At 34.3% G+C, this 21,736-nt stretch overlaps 1 protein-coding gene across 3 annotated transcripts in view; it reads left to right on the top strand.

Moving 5' to 3' along the window:
• Positions 1 to 20,567, top strand: part of HECTD2 (HECT domain E3 ubiquitin protein ligase 2) — a 106,312-nt gene extending 85,745 nt beyond the window's left edge. The window contains exons 14-22 of one of the 3 annotated variants that reach the window (XR_010341779.1): positions 154 to 242; positions 2,921 to 3,079; positions 4,489 to 4,563; positions 5,255 to 5,342; positions 5,427 to 5,533; positions 6,898 to 7,013; positions 7,582 to 7,725; positions 12,601 to 13,687; positions 19,593 to 20,567. Coding sequence is in view for 1 of the 3 variants with exons in the window: in XM_012454765.3 (XP_012310188.1) it covers positions 154 to 242; positions 2,921 to 3,079; positions 4,489 to 4,563; positions 5,255 to 5,342; positions 5,427 to 5,533; positions 6,898 to 7,013; positions 7,582 to 7,725; positions 12,601 to 12,721 (899 nt within the window). In the remaining 2 variants the exon portion in view is untranslated. Of the gene's footprint in view, positions 1 to 153; positions 243 to 2,920; positions 3,080 to 4,488; positions 4,564 to 5,254; positions 5,343 to 5,426; positions 5,534 to 6,897; positions 7,014 to 7,581; positions 7,726 to 12,600; positions 15,072 to 19,592 lie in introns of those variants that run through there. The other 2 variants (XR_001107869.3, XM_012454765.3) reach the window with 2 other exon arrangements.
• Positions 20,568 to 21,736: the final 1,169 nt, after the last annotated feature.

Here is a 21,736-nt window from a genome sequence, read left to right as displayed (position 1 = left end):
CTTAAATCAATCTGAAATTTTGACATGAAAGATGGTTTATAACAGAATTATTATTGAATTGATTAGCTTCTAATAGATGAGATGCCATGTACATGTTTACTACTTTTTTAATTCCATCATGTTAATAATACAGTTATTTTTGTGTTTTTTTAGGCATGTTTACATATCACAAGGATTCACACTGCCATTGGTTTAGCAGCTTTAAATGTGACAACTATTCTGAATTCCGATTGGTTGGAATTGTATCCTTTATACTTTCCACTAGGAGGTGCTAATACATTAGAGATTTTTAAAGATTTTATCTGTATTTTAGAAAACTATTTTCTTTAACCATTTTATCCAAATTAAATATTATTATCAAATGTACTATTAGATTTTCAGTAATATTCATTATGCGTAATATCCTATATGTCAGTAGATTTAATTAATTGAAAGAAATGAGTTTGATTTTTTCTGAAAACCTTATCTCAAAATAAAAATGGTTCTTTCCTAGTTCACATATAATTGAAGTTATCACTAATTTAAGGTACTTTTTTTAAAAAAATCAAAGTATTTTCCATTTATAATGAAGTATTTTTTCTGTTCTTTCACTTTATGCTCATTTCCCTCAATTTACTGAATTGAAATTGGGGGAATTAAATAGCTCTTTAATATGCCTCCAAATCCTGAAACATAAAGGAAGGATCCATAAAAATTGAATGGAATTAGAATATTTAAAGCATATAGTGTTATTTTATAGTATTTTTTAAATTTTATAAGTCCATTTGCAAGCCTGTGATTCCTATCAGGTATATTGTAAAGGGCATTTCTACATTGGGTAGGAGATTGGACAAGATGCCTTTTACATTAGCTTTTTAGATTCCAAGAAATATAATTGTTTGTGGAAGAAAGGAGGGACGAGTAAATAAATAAGCAAACACTGGAGATAAGAAGGTTTAAAGCGGGGGTGGGGGGGAATTCTTCATTTGTTCTCAGAGTCAAATGACCATATGGCAGTCTGTGCTAAGGAGTTTTGAGAAGGAAAATACACAATATATTTCTCCCAGAGAGGATAGAGATTTTAAAATGGAACAATTATATTTGATTAACATATGGCTGATGAGAGTAGTGGGACATTATAAGCTGAGAGAATGATGAGAATAAAAACGGCTAAATTGTGCCGGGCTTGTTACAGAGCAGCAATGAGCACACTGAAAGTTATGAAAAATACCATCCGAAAATGAATGAAGAGCCATCTTTGAATGTCTGTCTTTGTTAACATCTGTTGAAATAAATTATAAGGCATATATATGGAAATTGAGAGACCAGATTAGTAAAAGAAAGGATATTAGGGGACAAACTGCACATTGAGATAGTAAACTCAGCTTGAAATTTTGTATATATTGTCATGTCTAAAGGTCCAAAATGCTAAATTCCACAAAAAGAATAACACTTAACAATTCCAAGACTCCTGTTTATATTCTAGTATCTACAGTAATCATTTGTGGAATGTTTCAACTTCATTGAAGGCCCTAATCATTGATGTTTGTCACTACACTATGACCTATTTAAATTTTCATACATATATGTTTGTCATGCTTTATATTCATATGTCACAATTTAGATTTGGATGATATTATGATTCTAATATTTATAATAAAGTTTTAAGTTATATTTTTAAGTGATAGTATACATAAAATTATGAATTTGCTAATTGTTTTTTTGCAATAGACATTCATTTCTATTTAGTCATTACCCAAAAGAGCATATTAAGCATGTTTAGATGTTCCGTATTTCAAGTTAAACAATTAAGTCTAAAAATTATAATTGCTACTCTCATTATTATGTGTGTTTATCACACACAAATATAAAACCTATAGAAAGCAAAATTGATGCTGTAAAAAGAGGAGAAATGTGAGATGAGAGTGGATTGTGGTCAAGTAAGGGGTTGGGAACTGAAATTTGAGAAATAACAGGTATGACCATTGAGAAAATATAGTTGGTTTCATATATATCTCCAGGTTTAAAATTTCAGAACCAAAGATGTGTTATTCTAGTAGTTCTGACAGTGTTATGTTTCTAATACAATGATTTTGAAGTATAAAGCCTTATTATCAGCCTTCATTACACCTTAGCAAATTGAAATTTTGGTGGTCTTCCAATTTTTAAAAGTTATTTTCAGTAATTTACCTAGTCCATATGTTTAGATTTCCTTCTGAGCCTATAAAATGAATTACTTCTTATTAACTTCTTATTAACTTCTTGATATATTGTGAAATTTGATCTAAATTACTCTTTCCATAAATGAATAAGTTACATTCCACCATATAACTAATAAATAATCCTAAGCAAAATTTATAACACCTATAGCTTTTTAACTTTGACATTGAGAAACTCCAAAACACAACAAGTCTTTCAAGTTTTACTGTTGGAAATTATCTATCCTATTAATTTATCAATAGCATATTTATATCCATATGTTTATTTAGTTTAGCTCTTCACACATTGTATTTAGTTTTAAAATAACTAAAATGACTATCTCCAAAATCAGTATTCTACAGTGAGTTCTACTCAATAAACCGTTACTGCTGCTTATAAAATTGCCAACATCTTTGTTTAAATTTAGAAAATGTTTTTTTATATGTTAAGTAATTACAGGCATGTCTGAAGTTGCTGTCTGTTGTGATCTTAGATAAACTTTTCTAGGGAAATCATTGAATACCATCAACTAAACCACTCCTTTTTACATGACTTTTTGTAATCAAGGAATTATATTATGTAAAATAAAGGGGAAATAAAGAGGGGAAAGGAAATATGTGAGACTAATTAGAAAGTCAGTGTTAAATCTGAAAAATGTATGCAAGACATAGACTGATGCATAATTCAGAACTCATTTGTTGTCATGGATTTTATGTTAATGCTTAACATTTAGTATGCATAGCTTATGGGACTAGCTGTTTATAACAGCATCACCTTGGATATTCGTTTTCCTCCCTGCTGTTACAAGAAATTATTGAGCCCTCCCATCATTCCTAGTGATCAAAATATACCAGTAGGCATCTGCAGTGTTACCGTTGACGACTTATGTCAAATTATGCCTGTAAGTATAAAGTTATTAATATCTCATCCTTTAATGTTAAATCATCTTTTTTCTACCTGCACAGTCTCTTTTCTCCGAACGCTATTCTTACTTTTAAATATGGTTTTCTTCTACCTTTTCTTCTCTAACTCATCTCCTTTTTCATCTAGCTTTCTCCTTTAGAGAGACTTGTCACCCACTTTGCAGTGCTCCTAAGCTCTTACAACTCAGTAGAATAGACTTGGACATCAGAAAGGCAGTAATTCGAATCCAGGCTCTGCCACTTACTAGCTCTGTGAGCTTGGATAAGTTATTAAACCTTTCAGCTTAGTTTCTTTATGTGAACAATGACATCGTTTTTATTAATAATTTTTAAATGATGACAGTTATATCAAATCTATGCCAGCCTAGATTTGTATGAAAATTTGTGGTTTTAAAGGAATAGAAAATTCATTATGTAAAATATAGAAAATCATTCTAATCATGCTGTTATTTATCTTTTTCTAATAACTTAAAACTAATTTTTCATAAAAATTAAAAATTTTGAAATATTACGTGTTTTTCTATTTTTAAATCTTTATGGATAACTTCAGTTATAACATACTGTAAGAAAATTTTTTCTTTTTTTTTTTTTGTTGAGACAGAGTCTCACTCTGTTGCCCAGGCTGGAGTGCAGTGGCACCGTCTCTGCTCACTGCAACCTCCGCCTCCTGGGTTCAAGTGATTCTTGTGCATCAGCTTTCCAAGTAGCTGAGATTACAGGCATGCGCCACACCGTGCCTGGCTTTTTTTTTTTTTTTTTTTTTTTTTTTTTAAGTAGAGACAGGGTTTTGCCATGTTGACCAGGCTGAGCTCGAACTCCTGGCCTCAAGTGATCCACCTGCCTCAGCCTCCCAAACTGCTGGGATTACAGACACGAGCCACTGCACCCAGCCAGAAAAATGTTTCTTTTAGTGTACTTAACGTTTTCTTGGGGGGGCGGGGCACTGTATATGTATGAACCATATATTCATGCATCCACATGCGTGAACTGTATGTTTTATGTTTAAAATATGAGTCCTAAAACATTAGCAGATTTTTGTAGGAATATAAATTGATACAGAGAAATACTACAAATTCATAAACAATAATGTGGCAGATAGCAGTGAATTATGATGGACATTACATTAGAGGTATGCTTAGCTTGCTGCTTAAGAATAGACCCCAGAGTTATGCCCCTGTGGTTTCAACTAGATGGTTTCCCCATCTGTGACCCGTAGTGAATTTTTTCCTAGCTTCTGGATGGTAGAAATCATTAAGCATTTTGTGCCCTGGAAAATACATGTCAAATATGATCTTTATATACATACGAGTGAGCTATAGAAGAGCCACTTAACTATCCTAGCTAATGATATTTGATTGAAAAAGGCATAACAGATTACTTTTTATAGGAGTTGGCCCATGGATTAAGTGAACTCTTATCACACGAAGGCAATGTTGAAGAAGATTTCTATTCAACATTTCAGGTACTGTTAAGGGCAAGTAGTTATCTGTTAATTATAAATTTCATATATGAACAATGCAATTTGTTATTAAATACCCACTGTTAGAAATGATGAACAAGGATTAACCAATACATACAATCCTCTGTCTTAAAGGACCTTAACCTGATAAAGTAGACACGTGTAGATGAGCAGTCAGTGAACGTGCTTAATGAAATTCACTAAGGGTCAGGCTCTCTAGGCAATTACATATCCCTTTGAGTTGGTTACTTTCTCAGAGCTTTTCCATTTCTAAAAATAAGCCTCTCCTCTAGCTTCAACATTAGAAGTTAGGAATAGAGACTGATGGTTCAGACCAAAACTCTCATTTCCACTCCTTTTACAATATTTGGGAAATGGAAATTACAGTGATCTACAGAGCTCCAAAGACTCGCATATTATCTAGATGACCACACAAGTTTTGTGTGCTTCATTAAAGTATTTAACTGTATAGGCAGGGTTAAGTTAAGGCACAATTTTTTAACCCTATAATTCTTTTATGAACCCTTGTTCTTAATACAAGAAGCTTAATATTACAAGAGCTTAAGACTTTTTATACTTTATGTGTTTAGAAGGGAGGGAAAAAAATCTGTTCTTTTTAAATTTTACACATCTTTTCACCAAAGTCTGTTACTATATCGACCATATTAATATGTGTGATGGCATCTCCCATCAGGTTTTCCAAGAAGAATTTGGAATAATCAAGTCCTATAATTTAAAGCCAGGTGGTGATAAAATTTCAGTTACCAATCAAAATAGGAAAGGCAAGTTAATACCATTTTTAATTAAAATGAATTCATATTTGCCATTTGCTTTTACTGTTTAACAGATGTAAAATTGCTTTTCAGAATATGTACAGCTTTATACTGACTTCCTTCTGAACAAATCCATCTATAAACAGTTTGCTGCATTTTATTATGGATTTCATAGTGTGTGTGCTTCAAATGCCCTAATGGTGAGTTTAAAACTTTAAATCAAGCTTTAAATTAGGTTTCGTAATACTATCTTGTTAACAAATAATTATTAAATATTTTAGTAGATAAGCTTTTAAAATGGAAAATATTTTCTACTTTTTAAAAGTAGAACTAATAACAAAAATAGTTCTCTCATTTCAGCCTTAATTCTCTAGAGGGGAAAAGATCCAGTCAGTTCATTTTTTCTCCCCTTCTACTATGTCTTCTAGAGCTTTACAAACTTTCTCCCAGTAGAATGGATAAAGGGGTCCATGGACTCAGTATCTTAATACTGAAGGACAAGGCACACAACACAGTTAACATGTAGCTCCAGGGCAAAAGCCACAACTCCTTAATAATTAAGGAACATATGTATAGCCGCTTCCTGCTACCTCAGGGCTCCCTCAGCAACTCTGAGTTGCCTTTTACCCTTAGCAAGTGGTTTATCTCCAGAGTTATGGTGGACTCAGATTGGTCTGACTTGTCTTAGCCATGTGAATATGGGTCAGCTCCTATTTAGAATACCATGTCAGAAGTAACATAGGGTACCTTTCAGTCACCCCAGCTACCCAGGGCATACTTCATCATGCCACTTGTATCTCCCTTAGTTTTATTATGAGAAATATTATCATAATATTCTTAGAATATCTCTTATTATGAGAGATTGGAGTAAGGTCTTTCTTTTGAATTATTTTTCATGGGACAGAGAAATGGACTATAGAAATTGCTGTGGGGCAAAAGCAAGTGGCTTACATTATTGCCAGCTTGTTTTAGAGAAACCTCTGTAATATGTTTGCTGTTGAAAATACCTTTGAAAAAGAAACACTTTATTAAGCTCTAGTTAAGTTTTCTTTATGACACTCTGGTAGTTGTGGGAGTGGACAGAGGGAAAATAAGAACTAAATGGCATAGCATGGTCTGTTTTTAGAACTTTAATCTCTGTAGACGGTAGACTAACCCATCTAAAAAGTGAAAAAACAAAGAAGAGAGACACAGGACAGACTATAACCAAGTACCCATACTCTACGGTGCACACAGGAGGTGTGGGATATTGGAAGGAGGTAGGTGGATCAGTAAATGTTGGAGCTTCATGCAGGATTTTGGAGAAGAATAATTTGGACTTGTGCACAGTCATTTGCTTGTTTTTCTGGCAAACTGCTAATTAGTATTTTACAGTATCTGTAAACTTCAGAAGCAAAAATATCTTGCCTTGGTAAGAAAAATATACCCAGAGATTTTTCTTCAACAAAAATGGTTTCATTTACTATGAGAAGTCATGACTTTTGTGATTTGATCCAGTGAAAATAGTTACAATTTCACTTAAAACCATCACTCTTTAATTATTGTTTTTGATAATTATTGGCAGCTGCTTCGTCCTGAAGAGGTTGAAATTTTGGTCTGTGGAAGTCCTGACCTGGATATGTATGCTCTGCAGAGAAGTACTCAGTATGATGGCTATGCAAAAACAGACTTAACTATAAAGTGAGCTCTTTATACTTCTGATAGTGGGGATGTGGAGAGGGAACAGAAGAGAGTGTGCTTCATCTATTTGAGTAACTTACAATATTTGAATCAATTAAGTTAGTCGAAATATTAGAGAGCCTCATGTTCTTATTTTATCTCTGGAAAGTCTATGAGAATTTTAATATGAAATCACTCTCTTTGGAGAAAATTCCATCAACAAATTTCTACAAAAGTGTAGAGATTTTAGTTTTAAAAAAATGACTTTGCTCCTAGAATTTCATGGATGCTGTCCTTACAAATAACAGTTTAATAGCACTGTGTTGAAAAATCAGACTTGAAAGTTATACAGGAGAAAAATGGTTCCTTTACTATCTACTGCTGAACTACTTATACACTTTTATAAAAATATTATAATAATGTTAGTCAAAAGTCTAATACACATATAGAAACTCACCATTCCTTAATTTTACATTCAGGATAATATGTATGTTTAAGGAAGTTCTTTTCCTTAGAGCTTCCTTTATATTATTTTATTATAGGATTTTTATCAAGACATTTGATGTAAATTTCCTTTGGTATTCTCTAGATACTTTTGGGATGTCGTGCTTGGATTTCCTCTTGATCTTCAAAAGAAGTTGTTACATTTTACCACAGGGAGTGACAGAGTACCTGTAGGAGGGATGGCTGATTTGAACTTTAAAATCTCAAAGAATGAAACTTCTACTAACTGGTAAATTTCTGAATCTAATTTTATTTTAAATCTAAAGGTTACTGCAAATACTACTAATAATACATTTGGAATCAGGAGATTTATTTCATTCGAAGTTATTTTCATAGAAAAATCTTCAGAGTAAACATGACCTTGAAATGTAAGAGATTTTGAGTAAAAGTTCTCTTACTAGTTTTTGAGACATACTAATACTAATAATTCATTTCTAACAATTTTTTACTTTGCTAGGTCACATAAGTGCTTCATTGTCTCTTTTAGAACCTAGTTACTTTGTATTATGCTGTCTAATATTCATTTTTATTTAAAAGTGAAATGTGTTTTTTATTTTTAGGAAAATCATTAAGTTGGGATATATGGTTTGTTTGTGGAGTTTTCTTTCTTTTCTGGGGTGGGGGGATACTATAATTAGTACCAGAAGTGCCTCTAATACTAGTTCTCTCTTTTTTTTTTTTTTTAATCTCATGCTTTTTGTATATGAAGTGATGATGATGATGGATTTAAATTATTTTCTAGCAGTGTTACTGCATTAATGCTTATCAGCTTACTCCTTTTCCCAAATAACTTATCATTTCTAAAGCTAATTTGAATAGACAAAACTTTGATTATAATCATTTTTTTCTCCTACCCCATACATTGAACATTCCCTGAGTGCTCTCAGTTCTTCTTTTCATTTTAAAACTGGAATCTGTTCTTTGCCTTTCCACTGCCTTCACCCTGGTAAAGTTACTTTTTACCTCATTACTAGCTTATTTTATCCTACTAAACTCATGTGCTTTAACACTATTTAGATCATGATATTTTCCTGGGCAACAACTTTATTGCCAGTTTAAGTTCTAGAATCTAGAGACTGTAAAATAAAGCTCTAGTCTTCTACCCCAGGCTACCTCCCAGTTTTCATTTCTTCCCATGCTTTCGTTAACAGGCTGTTTTGTTCATTCCTTAGATACATTTTATGCCTTTCTTTTTCCATGCTTTCCAGTTGTTCACTTTACATGTGACATGTGCCAGCTACCACTATTAAAGTCACAGTTTAATGTTGACTTCCTCTGTAAAGCCAAAAGTTATTATGTCTTCAGTAAGTTTTGCAAATATATTGTAGAAGTTATGTACTAGTTATCATATTGTACTTTATATCTGAATCATTTAGTTCTTCAAGGCAGAGGTTATGCCCAATAGCTGTTTCTTGAATAGCATTTATATAATCATCAAGATTATATTTAAAACACAAAATATTTATATATAATTTAAAAATTTCTACACAAAATTTACAATTAAAGTCCTAAAACAAAAAAATTCAAGAGAATTAAAAGTTCTCTTACTGGTTTCAAAAAAAATTGAAGAGATTTTTTTAGATTATAGATTTATTTGCTTAAAAGAAATTAATATTTTAGAATATTTTATATTAAAAACATTTTCAATTTTAAAAGCATAATCTATTTTAATACAAAGGTGACATTACTTCCAAACTTTCCCAATAATTATTATTATTTTAAGAATATGTGAGCTAACATGGCTTCAATATGAATCGAGAACAACTCTGGGATTCCCAGTGGAATCTCACATATATTAAATAAAACTGACCATCAAAAATATACAACATTTCGATCTGACACCATAATGGTATGCCTCAAAAGACAAGGACAACACTCCATCTGAAAGAGGAGTTTCTATTCATCTTATAAGGCCCACCACAGAAGATTCACTGGATTTTTGTTAGATAAGAATGATAATTTTATTAAAAAGTAGGCAAAGGACACAAACAGATACTTTCCAAAAGAAGACAACATGCAGCCAACAAGCAGATGAAAAAATGCTCAAGATCACTAATCGTTAGAGAAATGCAAATCAAAACCACAATGAGATACCATCTCGCAGTGGGCAGAATGGCTATTATTATATTAAAAAATCAAAAATAGCAGATCCTGACAAGGTTCCAGAGAAAAGGGAATGCTTATACACTGCTGATGGGAATGTAAATTATTTCAGCCATTGTGAAAAGCAGTTTGGAGGTTTCTTAAAGAACTTAGAACTATCATTCAACACAGCAGTTCCACTATTGGGTATATACCCAAAGGAATGTAAATCATTCTATCATAAAGACACATGCATGCATATGTTCATTGCAGCACTATTGACAAAGCAAAGATTGGGTTTAAAAAATGTGACACATATATACCACAGAATACTATCCACCATTATAAAAAAAAAAACCAAGGTCATGTCCTTTGCAGCAACATGGATGGTGCTGGAGGCTCCATCCTAAGCAAACTAACACAGGAACAGAAAACCAAATACCACATATTCTTATAAGTGGGAGCTAAACATTAGGTACATGTCAACACAAGGAAGGGAATGACAAACACTGAGACCTACTTGAGGGGGTAGGGTGGGAGGAGGAGAAGAATTTTAAAAACTACCTATCAGGTACTTACTTAACACCTGAGTGATGAAATAATCTGTACATCAAACCCTCATGACATGCAATTTACCTTACATAACAAATCTGCACATGTACCCCTGAACCTAAAATAAAAGAGGAAAAACATGTTGTATCATATCTCAACTCATTAGCAGTTAATGAAGCAGAGAATAACAGGAGTCCAGAAAAGAGAGTGAATAGCGTCAGTAAAAAGAGCCAAGAAATGAGGACATAATAATGGGCCCAATGAGCCAGTGCAGGATTTCAACTTTAAATTCATAGATAAGACCAGATGCCTTCTCCCAGTGTCTCTTAGAATGAAGTCCATGGAGAATATAATCTTCAGTCATTAATTGTATTCAGAATGCTTTTTTCCCCTAAAAGGTCATGAACCCTTGGAAATATTTTGTGGTTATCCTGATTATTTAGTAGAGTGTAATGTAGACTGGCCAAGATTGCAAAGCAAATTTCAAATTACATCCTTTTCCATCTCTGCTTGTCCTTAAGCAGCTTCTTTTGTAAATCATCCTGTCAAGCTTAAAAGTTATGCACAATTTGGTCCTGCACCCCATCAAATACATGTTACTGAAGCCCCTGATAGATTAAGATAATCCTGGACATATGTTTTCTTCAATAAACATTTCCATAAGATAGTCTTATGGTAGAATCTTGACGTTGTTTTCTTTCAGTTTTAAGATAGTTTGTATCTAGGTAGATGGGTATTAAATAAACTTGGAAAGCTCAGCCTTAACAGAAAGAAGAGAAAACAAATGTTTTAAATAACTAGGGAAATGTTATTAAATGGATGCATGAGACACTTGTATAAACATAAGTTGTTGTGTAGCTTAGGACTTTGTAAACAGAAGAGCACTTTAGAAAAAATTATACTAAAAAACTGACTTGGCATTTTCATTTTTTCTTTGCTTTGTTATTTGATGATATTTTTACTTCAAATAAAATGTTTATCTGATGCCTAAAACATAAGAATGTTAAATCTTACATATTAACAACACTAGTTTTTTAAGTCAGACTAATCTGGGTTTGAATATTGGGCCTACATCTTTGCCAGCTCTATATCCCTGAACAGATTACTTGTATATTTACATGTCTATTTTTCCTCACCAATAAAATGAGAACAGCCACATTTAGATTGCTTTGAGACTTAAATTAAAGGAAAAAACACATGTAAATGCACTCAGCTCAGTGCTTATCATAGACCAAACACTGAGTAAATGCTGATTCTAATAGTTTTAAGCCTTTTAATACAGGGGGCCTCTCAAAATTTAATTTTAAGTCATACAAACTTCTTTAAAATTTTTTTCCTTTTCTGTAGTGTATTCCCCTTTTTACTCATTGACTTCTCTGACAGCTGTTCTGATGCTGGGAAGTATATAAGGACTGAAGGAGTCTTAAGATAGCTGTAAAAATCCTAAATGATGGTAACATCATCATCAGATAGTTGAAAGAAATGACCAAAGGGATTGGGTTGGGGGAGATGACCAAAAGGATTCAGAAGATAATTGTTACATGTGCATCAGGGGGCATCTAGTGTCCCCAAAATGATCTTTTTAAAATTATTTTTTAATACTAAAAACTGGAATATAGTATCATTCATTATATTATCTACTCCTCAGCTGCTAGGTGTTTTGTGTAGATTACCCTTTTAATCTTGTAAACCATCAGTCTTCAACCTTTTTGGCACCAGGGATTGGTTTTGTGTAAGACAATTTTTCCACAGAACCAGGGAGGAGCGGGGAGAGTGGGAGGTGGTGATGGTTTTGGATGAAACTGTTGCACCTTGGGTCATCAGGCAGTAGATTCTCACAAAGAGCATGCAGCCTAGATTCCTTGCATGCGCAGTTCACAGTAGGGTTCTTGCTCCTATGAGAATCTAATGCTGCCACTGATCTGACAGGAGGTGAAGCTCAGGCAGTAATGCTCGCTGGCCTGCTGCTCACTACCTGCTGTGTGGCCCAGTTCATAACAGGCCACCAACAATGGTACCCATCTCTGGCCCTGGGGTTGGGAACTCCTGGTTATTAAACAACCTGATTAGGTTATTAGACAGCCTAATTAGATGGTTTACCCTATCATGTTGATGAGGAAACTAGGATTTGGGGATATTACACAACTCAAACAAGATAGTAAGTGGGGAAAGCAGAATTCAAATTCATATCTGTCTGACTCCAACAAAATGCTTCTTAAATGAGTTTCAAGAAGGTGGTAACATTGGTTGTCTTTGTCTTGTCTGTAACCATAGCCTTAGTGTCTAGAGTGGTGCCTGATACATAGTTAGGTACTCAGTAATTATCTGTTCAGTGACGGAATGAATGAGTCATCTCTTAACAGAGTGAAATAGATTTGAATGTGTGTGTCCTGGTATATTTTAAAGTTGCGTAACTGTCATTTTGTGTGTGTTTTAAGACTTAGTTTTTTTTTTTTTTTATTTTTCCTAGGTTACCTGTGGCCCATACCTGCTTCAATCAACTTTGCCTTCCCCCCTACAAGAGCAAAAAAGACCTGAAACAGAAATTGATCATTGGAATTTCAAATTCAGAAGGTTTTGGACTTGAGTAACCTAGAAGACTTGAAATACAATCTTTTATATGTAGCATTCACTTCCCTCTTACTGTGCCTTTAGCCTTTTCATGTTTCTGTCTCAACACTTTCACAAAGCTCACCAACTTTAAAGTATTGAGTTTTTAAAAAATCAAATATGAAGTATGTTCAACAAAGGCATAATTTTCTAAAAACACAGAAATTGCTTGAGTAAGGAAAAGTTCACGTGGCAGAGACAGGTATGGTCCAGTTCCTCTTTTTTTATAGCACTTTATCATTCTCTATACATAGTTTGTCACAGGCATTCCACTGGGAAAGCAAAGTGCAGTGAAGAATGAATTTATATAGTTGTACCCAGTGGCAGATTGTACACTGCTAGCACACAGTAGCAAAACAAACAGCTACATTATCTTTAACATAAGGCATGTAGCCATATTTTCATATAGTGGTAAACAACACAGTATCATTGCAAATGCAGTTTACAGGGTTTTTTGATATACTGGCTTGGGACCTATAAGATTCTTTTCAGCTATTGCTGAAAAGCATGTAAATAATTACATAATAGCCTGAGAATAATGGGATTTTGATAGTGCCATTTATTGCTAAAGATTTATTTTTACAAAGTAAATTCAGGGTTTTAGATGTGTACACAGCTTTTACATATGTATAAAGATGATTGTACAAGAGTATTTTCAGACTAATTGGATTCAAGGTTATATTCTTTTAAGTGCTGTTAGTCTGCATGCACATTGGCAGTAAACTAGTCACTTGTGTACTCTGTAATATTTGTATAATGATCATTTATTTCTTCTTAAGGGTCAAGATACAGGAAAAGAAATCAGATCTGAATAATCATTGATGAATTATGTCAGTTACAAGCACAAAAGAATATAACTGCTTTTATAAATATTTTGAATGATGTACAAGACTTATATCTACATTTTTTGATCACCAGTTATACCAAAACACTAATTTTTGAAAAAGGTAGGTTAAAGCATTTGACAGAAGTGAATACAATAATAACATTTGTGTCAAAATGATATAACTTGGTATAAAAATAAAATTCAAAGTTTTAGCCAAAATGTTTGTTTTTCACTGGATTCTGAATATAATAAATTCAAAGTACCCTTTTTTTAGCGTTTCTAATAAAGTAGTATGTAAAAATAAACTTCATTTTAAGTCAGACAGTAAATTTTTTTGATTTACAGCAAATGAAGCAGTTTTATTAGCATGTCAGAAATATTAGCAAACCAAGACTTCTCTACTATACCTTGACAGCTTTCCTTCAGAAAACTCTGAAGTTATATTTGCAATAATAATGAAACCAGCATTTAGTACCAGCATATGGTTCATGTGCAAATAATACTTTCCCCAAAATCTTTCTGGGCTAGGCTATTTTGTTGCTATGCTTCCTGCACCCAACCAGCAGAATTCTTCCAGGGTGGAGGAACTAATCGGCTTTTTCTCCAACAGTTTGGAAGCCAACCCACAAATCTTTGAGGAAAAGCAGTTACTTTGTTTACTATTCTCTTGGAGATGGAAGTGATTCCGCTTTTCCACTTGGGTATATTATTTCAAGAGTATTTCTTCTTAAAAATTTTGGAAAGACTAAGCGAGTAAAGGCATCCTCGTTTTGTTTCCTTTTGTTCTATTTGAAATCTGTATGCAAATAAAACTGCTTCTCTCTTACACTGCTTGAATTAGAAAATCAGCTTTTTAATGTAGGTTACCTCTTATAAGCACAAGAGAATCATGTATAAGAAACCAGATTTAAGTGTTTTAAATAAAATGTAAACAGTTTTTATTTGGTAGAGATGACTTATGGAAAAATTGTGTTGGCTTGGTCTGCATGTTTAATGATGTGCTTGTGTATCCGTTGCTGTGTCACTTTTAAATAAGAAGTCCACACAAGCAAGCCAAATTTTTTAATGACGAAGTCAATAAATAACTAGAGAATTTTTGTTATCTGTTGTTAAGTTGAAATTTATAATCATTTATCACAGAATTGCACATTGCCTTTATTTATGCTGTTTTTGGTTTACAGTGTAATAATACCTCATTTAAAAAATAAAAACCACTACTGTTACATTTTGTTAATTTAAAAAGCTAGAAAATTCATGTAGTTACTTTTTTACATATATAATCTGTTGATGAATTCCTGATTTTTGTATCTGCCACAGTAAATTAAAGCATTACATAGTATTTATCAGTATTTTTTAAATGTCCTCTCCTTTTTTAAAATCTTTGCTTAGTCAAATTTTTGTCTGTATGATTAGAAGTTTTTAAGTCCTTTTTTGTACAAGTCTGTATTGTATTAAATTAATTTCTAGATGAAATTTTTCAAATATTAAAATTATATAGTCAGTCAGGCTTCAGTTTATTTCTTTAACACTGGGCAATTAGAGCCATATGTTTAAAATATTTTATAAATGCAAGCTATTCTTTGCATTATAATGTCTCTTAAACTAGTGCTTAGGAAAATTCATTATATTATGAATTTTTAATGTTAATGTAATCCATAAAATAAGGTGTCATTATTATTTTATGTAGATGATGTTTAGATTTAACCATACATTTATGGTTTCTTCACACACCATTCCCTCTTCTGTGATCCTTCACCCACCTCTGAGCTCAAATTTCTTCCTCCTAAAGAACATCTATTAGAAATTCTTTTAATGAGGGTTGGTTGGTAGCAAATCATTTTAAATAACTGTCACCTTTATTCATGAAAGATTCATTAAGCATACATTTGTAGGTTGATGATTGTTTTATAGTTTATAATATATTAATCCATTACTTTTGATTTTGTTGTTGGTATAATTGTATGTCTTGGTAATCTCTTTTTCCTCTGGCTTTTTTTTTTCTTCTTGACTTGCAATTATATGTTTACTTCTGACATATCTATATATTTTTTCCTTTCTCTTTTAATATTTTTTATTTTTATAGGATTTTGGGGAACAGGTGGTAATTGGTTACATGAGTAAGTTCTTTTTTTTAAGTTTTTAATTTTTTATTTACTTTTTTGGGGGCTTCAAGATTTTTTTTTAATTGTACTTTAGGTTCTGGGGTACATGTGCAGATCCTGCAGGATTGTTGCATAGGTACATACACGGCAATGTGGTTTGTTGCCTCCCTCCCCCGTCACCTGTATCTGACATTTCTCCCCATGTTATCCCTCCCCAACTTCCCCATCCCTCCACTGCGCCTCCCCTGGCCTCCGCCAACAGACCCTAGTGTGTGATGCTCTCCTCCTTGTGTCCATGTGTTCTCATTGTTCAACACCCGCCTGTGAGTGAGAACATGTGGGATTTGATTTTCTGTTCTTGTGTCACTTTGCTGACAATGATGGTTTCCAGATTCATCCATGTTCCTACAAAGGACATGAACTCATCCTTTTTTATGGCTGCATAGTATTCCATGATGTATATGTGCCACATTTTCCTTGTCCAGTCTGTCATCAATGGGCATTTGGGTTGGTTCCAGGTCTTTGCTATTGTAAACGGTGTTCTCTGGCTACTTTTAAGATTTTTTTTTTTTTTTTTTTTTTTTTTTTTTCAAAAAAATGGTAGAACATCAAAGACAACATGTGTATGTGTGTTATTTTTTCTCCCACTTGAGATTCATTTTGGTTCTTGAACTATAGATTTGTATCTTTCATCAATTATGGAAAAATTCTTCATCTGTTTCCTCTTTGACTATTGCTTTTTCCTGTTCTCTCTGATTTTTCCTGTTGAACATATGTTGAGCCACATTCAATCCTTCCATCTCTTTCTCTGTACCTAATGTGTTGTTTAACTGACCCACTGAGTTTTTAATCTCAGTGGCTCCGTTTTTTAATTTCTAGAAACTATTTTGGTTTCTTTTAAATTCGCATGCTCTTTTTCCATACCATTTCTTCATACAGTTTTCTTTAATAATTTTGGCATACTTGTTTAATGTTCTCTTTTAAATTGTTCTACTCTCATTAGTCCTTGAAGTACTCATTTTTCTATTTGTTCTTCCATTGTCTCACAGTGGTTTATTTCCTTATGTGATCTGTAATTTTTAATTTTACATTTCTGTTTAAAGGATGATCTTTTCCTCTGGGCATCCTGTGTGTCCTGAATACTGTAAGTAGCCTAGCAAAGCAGTTTCATGTTGGTCTCAACCAAAAACAGGTTTCCTACAGATTTTTATGTCAACTTCTTCAATTAGAATTCTTTTTCCACTTGTGTAAATTTGGACCCCACACTTACAGTGGCACAGTTGGGATTTATGTGTAGAGTTCTTCTGTCTTCTTTTCATAGACAGAGCAGCCCTTCTAAGTAAGATCTAGGATTTATGCAAGAGAATTAGTTTTGGCTCCTCACCTTGAAGAGGCCTACAACATGTCTTTTGAGCTCATGTGGACATTAAAATCCATTAGAGAGCTCATCATCATGTGTCACCCTAATATCAGCACCTGCTTCCTATTTCTGGCTTATCATTTCTTCCTTATTTCCCATATCTAACTATTTCCTTCCTTTCAAGCTTGAATATATATATATGTAGATATATGTGTGTGTGTGTGTGTGTGTGTATGTGTGTGTGTGTGTATATATGTTGTTCAAAATTTATAAAAGCTTATAGTAATAGATAGCCTCTTCCATTTCAGCTTGGTCTGTAGAAACATGCCCATTGCACTAATGTTTGCTAATTTGTTTAACACTTGTTTATTGAGTGCCCATATTTCAGGAGGCTAATCCTTAGCTTCATATTCACATATTCTTTATAAACATAAGCAGCAGATGTAATTCTGAATCTTATGAAATCTTAAATGTGTATCATAGCAAGAAAATGTCTTAAGGGTTTTCATGACAATTATGCAACTCAGTGTTTTCATGCACTTTAGAGATTATAAAAACTTGTGCATACAGTAGAAGCATTAGTCACCACTGAGTTAAGCTGGTAAGTTTTTCTGTAACCAGACTTTACTTTTTCAAAGTGTACTTGCACACACACACAAATTACAATGGAAATATACAGAATTATTTCAGGAGAGTTTCTCAAGCACAGTCTTGTGCTGCGTTTCCAATTATATAGGCCACCTCATTTATAAGACGTTCAATATGCCCGCCTTGTCTATTGCTGCCACTGGCAATCTTATTCTTCTAATTTCTTTGGTTTGTAAACATTGCTATCATTTTGACTTTACCTTCTCTTTAACATCCATGTCAACAAGTTTCATCTTTACACTGTCCTACTCAATTTCTACAGCCTCCTCCGTGGTTTAGATACTCAACCCTTCATAACTAACTTACTTCCCTGTCTGTAGACTTATTCTTTTCCCAGTTTTCCTAAGGTCCCTACAGTTAATCTTTATAAAATTCTATTTTTATTCTTTGCCTCCCTACTACAAATCAAAGATGTATCTGGTGCTTATTTCGCCACCTTCTAACTGCAAAGCATAGCATAAGTTACACTTTTATTTTGCGTAATTGATTTTTGTTCTCTCATACCAACTTCCAAAAGAATAGGTCCTTTACTGTCTCCTGAACACACCCTTTTCAGTCCTATCTCTGCCTGCTCAACCTGGTGCCTTCTGTCGTCTTCTTTCTGTTCCTTTCCAACCAGTGAACTCCTCCCTGTCTATTCCAACTCAGCTGAGTCTCCTGCTCTCCACAACCTCCCCAGACCAGAATTTTCTCTCCCCTGCCAAACCTTATCCTGAACCATCACCAACCCCCAAAACAAACAAAAATCTAGCTGAAAGGCAAGTCTTTTTTATACCCTTCACACCAATCTTCATTTCTCAGATGTAGTATTTTCACACTGGTAAGTGGTTAAATGTGTGCATATCAGCAGCTCGAGAGCAGAGGTATTTCCTGTGTCCCTGCCTAGCACCTAGCACAGTGCTGGGTCAGTAAACTCAGGTAAAATCCTGCCTGACTTCTTGACTTGATGGGGCAGGTGAAACACTCACCAAATCAGTGTAGTGAACCAGAGACCTGCACGGGTAAGTGATTTCATCTTGAATTCATAGCCTGTTTCCCTGACTCACAGAAACCTCACATCCCAACTTCATTATCAGCAAACTGACACAAGAATAGAAAATCAAACACCGCATGTTCTCACTCATAGGCGGGTGTTGAACAATGAAAACACATGGACACAGGGAGGGGAGCATCACACACTGGGGTCTGTTGGTGGGGACCAAGGGAGGGACAGCAGCGGGGTGGAGAGGAAGGGGAGGAATAACATGGGGAGATATGCCAGATGTAGGTGATGGGGGGATGGAGGCAGCAAACCACATTGCCATGTGTGTACCTATGCAACAATCCTGCATGATCTGCACATGTACCCCAGAACCTAAAGTACAATTAAAAAAAAAAAAAAACAGTGTTTCAGCCTCTGGGAAATTCCTCTGAACCCCCACCCCAGGCCCTGTATTCACATCAGTCTTGGGCTACCTTTCCACTCCAAACTACACAGAGCCTCAACCTGCTCACCTCCAGTGATCAAGTTGCTCATTCATCAAAGGAAGCAGCAGTGAGTGGTGGTGGCCACTGTACATTAACTGAGAAGGGAAAAAACAAAAAACAGGTTACAGGATAGCTTTAATGGTACAATCCAAATTTTGAGTGTGTGTACGTGCATGAGACCATGCATGTATGACTGTGTGTATACATATGTGTATGTTCTAAAAGGTTATATTGCACTTTGTTAACAGTTGTTATCACTGAGATCATGCATGCTTTTACTTTTGCTTTTTATCTAGTACCTCAGGCATCTATAGGATATTAATTAAAGGAACAGGGATAAATATTTATGGATTACTTAATGGTGTATGTGGCATTTTATGCACACAATTTTACATTTCATTTAATCTTTACAACAGCAGCATAAAATTGTTATTTTCTCCATATTTCAGAGAAGTGAGTTGAAACTCAGACCTAGAAGCCTGCCAAAGGTCACACAGCTATCAAGGAGCCAAGGCAGAATTTGAAGTCACATTTGTCTGACTCAAAACATCACAGTTTTCCATTTCACATGCTCTCCCAGCTAACAAGGCTTTCCAGAAACTCCGAAGCTTGAACCATTCCACTGAAAGTGGAGAAAACATTTTCTTGCTGATTAGACTAGAAGTCAGTCAATCTGGATTCTAGTCCTAAATCTGACACTTAATGGTGTGTAACCTTGTATAATTTATTTACTTCCCTTTACTTCTCTTTCTGCCTTCCAAAAACAATTATGTATATTCTTAGAATTTTAAAATATACAAAATAATTTCTTCTGGGTCAAGAGAGAAATTATGTCTATAGTGGTGATTACTTATAAAACCATGACAGTGAGTACCTGTATATCTGACTACCTGGGATATAGACAAAGCAGTGTTTGCAGTGTTTGTGGGGAAATTTATAGCTCGAAATGTTTTTATTACCAAAAATAAAATTAATGGATCAACAAGTAAATTAAAAATTCAAGGGAAGGGAATGGGTAACAAAAAGAGAAAGAAAGATAAAAGCATCAATAAACAATTAAATGAGGAAACATAAAACCAGTGTAAATGAGATATAAGACCAAGAGCAGTTTTCTTGAAAAGATTGAAAAATCAATAAATTTCTAGCAAATATTAATCACAAAAAGGGGAAAACACACAAAAGTGGAATCAAATGCAGTTGCAAACAGCAGGGGGATGCCATGGAGCCCAGGATTCTCCTGCTCTTCAGGGGTGGCAATTTTGTCACTGCCTAGAAGAAAACAAGTTTGGTAGGACAGAATTTCAGAGGCTGATTTCACAATGCCTTCTAGAAAACAGCTAAGGATTTCCCTGTAGAAAGAAACTATATTGGACATATCCAACACACTTAGGGACTATTTCCAATTCTACTCTGTTCCTCACCCTAACCTCCTCTGAATTCTAGTTCCAGATTTCAGCAGCCTCTGGGCAGCTCCATCACCTCCTCCAAAATGCAGCCACTCAGGTTTCATATTCTCCCTTTCTCCTCCTCCTCTCCCTCCTGTTCCCCTTTCTCTTCCTCATCTACTCTAGCTCTATAAATGACACCATCTACCTGCTCACCCCAGGTTAACCCAAGGCATTGTTGTTTAACAACGCTTTCTCTTTTGTCCTTGTCCCTTTTGTACCCAAGTAGTTGCTAAGTCCCATCAATTCTGTATCCACAGTGTACCTGTTTATAAAGTGCCACATACACCTGTTCACAGGTCTTGACCATCTAATCATTGCAGTAGCTCTAATCTGGTCTGTGACAGGTCTCTTCCGCGTCAAACTCATCTGCATGTAACCCACCACCACATTGCTCAGAAACTCAATGATCTGACAGAAGTCTAATATCCAGAGTCTACAAGGAACTTCAACAAATTTACAAGAAAAAAAAACCCCATTAAAAAGTGGGCAAAGGAAATGAACAAATACTTCTCAAAAGAAGACATTTATGTAGCCAAGAAACATGAAAAAAAACTCAACATCACTGATGGAGAAATGCAAATCAAAAGCACAATGAGCTTAGGTGCAGTGGCTCATGCCTATAATCTCAGCACTTTGGGAGGCTGAGGCAGGCAGATCACCAGAGGTCAGGAATTCGAGACCAGCCTGTCCAACATGGTGAAACTCCATCTCTACTAAAAATATCAAAAGAATTTTAGCCAGGTGTGATGGCAGGAGCTTGTAACCCCAGGTACTCGGGAGGCTGAGGCAAAAGAATTGCTTGAACCTGGGAGTTGGAGTCTGCAGTGAGCTGAGATCATGCCACTGCACTCCATCCTGGGTGACAGAGCAAGACTCCATCTCAAAAAAAAAAAAAAAAAAAAAAAAAAAAAAACACAATGAGATACCATCTCACACCAGTCAGAATGGCTATTAACAAAAAGTCAAGACACGACAGATGCTGGTGAGGTTTCAGAGAAAAAGGAACACTTTTACACTGTTAGTGGGAATGTAAATTAGTTCAACCATTGTAGAAGACAGTGTGGCGATTTCTCAAAGATCTAGAAGCAGAGATACCATTTGACCCAACAATCTCATTACTAGGTATGTACCCAGAGGAATATAAA

This window comes from Aotus nancymaae, unplaced genomic scaffold, assembly GCF_030222135.1.
Source record: "Aotus nancymaae isolate 86718 unplaced genomic scaffold, 86718_ANA_hifiasm-v0.15.2.pri h1tg000010l, whole genome shotgun sequence".
Lineage (NCBI taxonomy): Eukaryota > Metazoa > Chordata > Mammalia > Primates > Aotidae > Aotus > Aotus nancymaae.
Note: the sequence above shows the minus strand (reverse complement) of the source record. Positions and strands in the feature narration are given on the sequence as shown.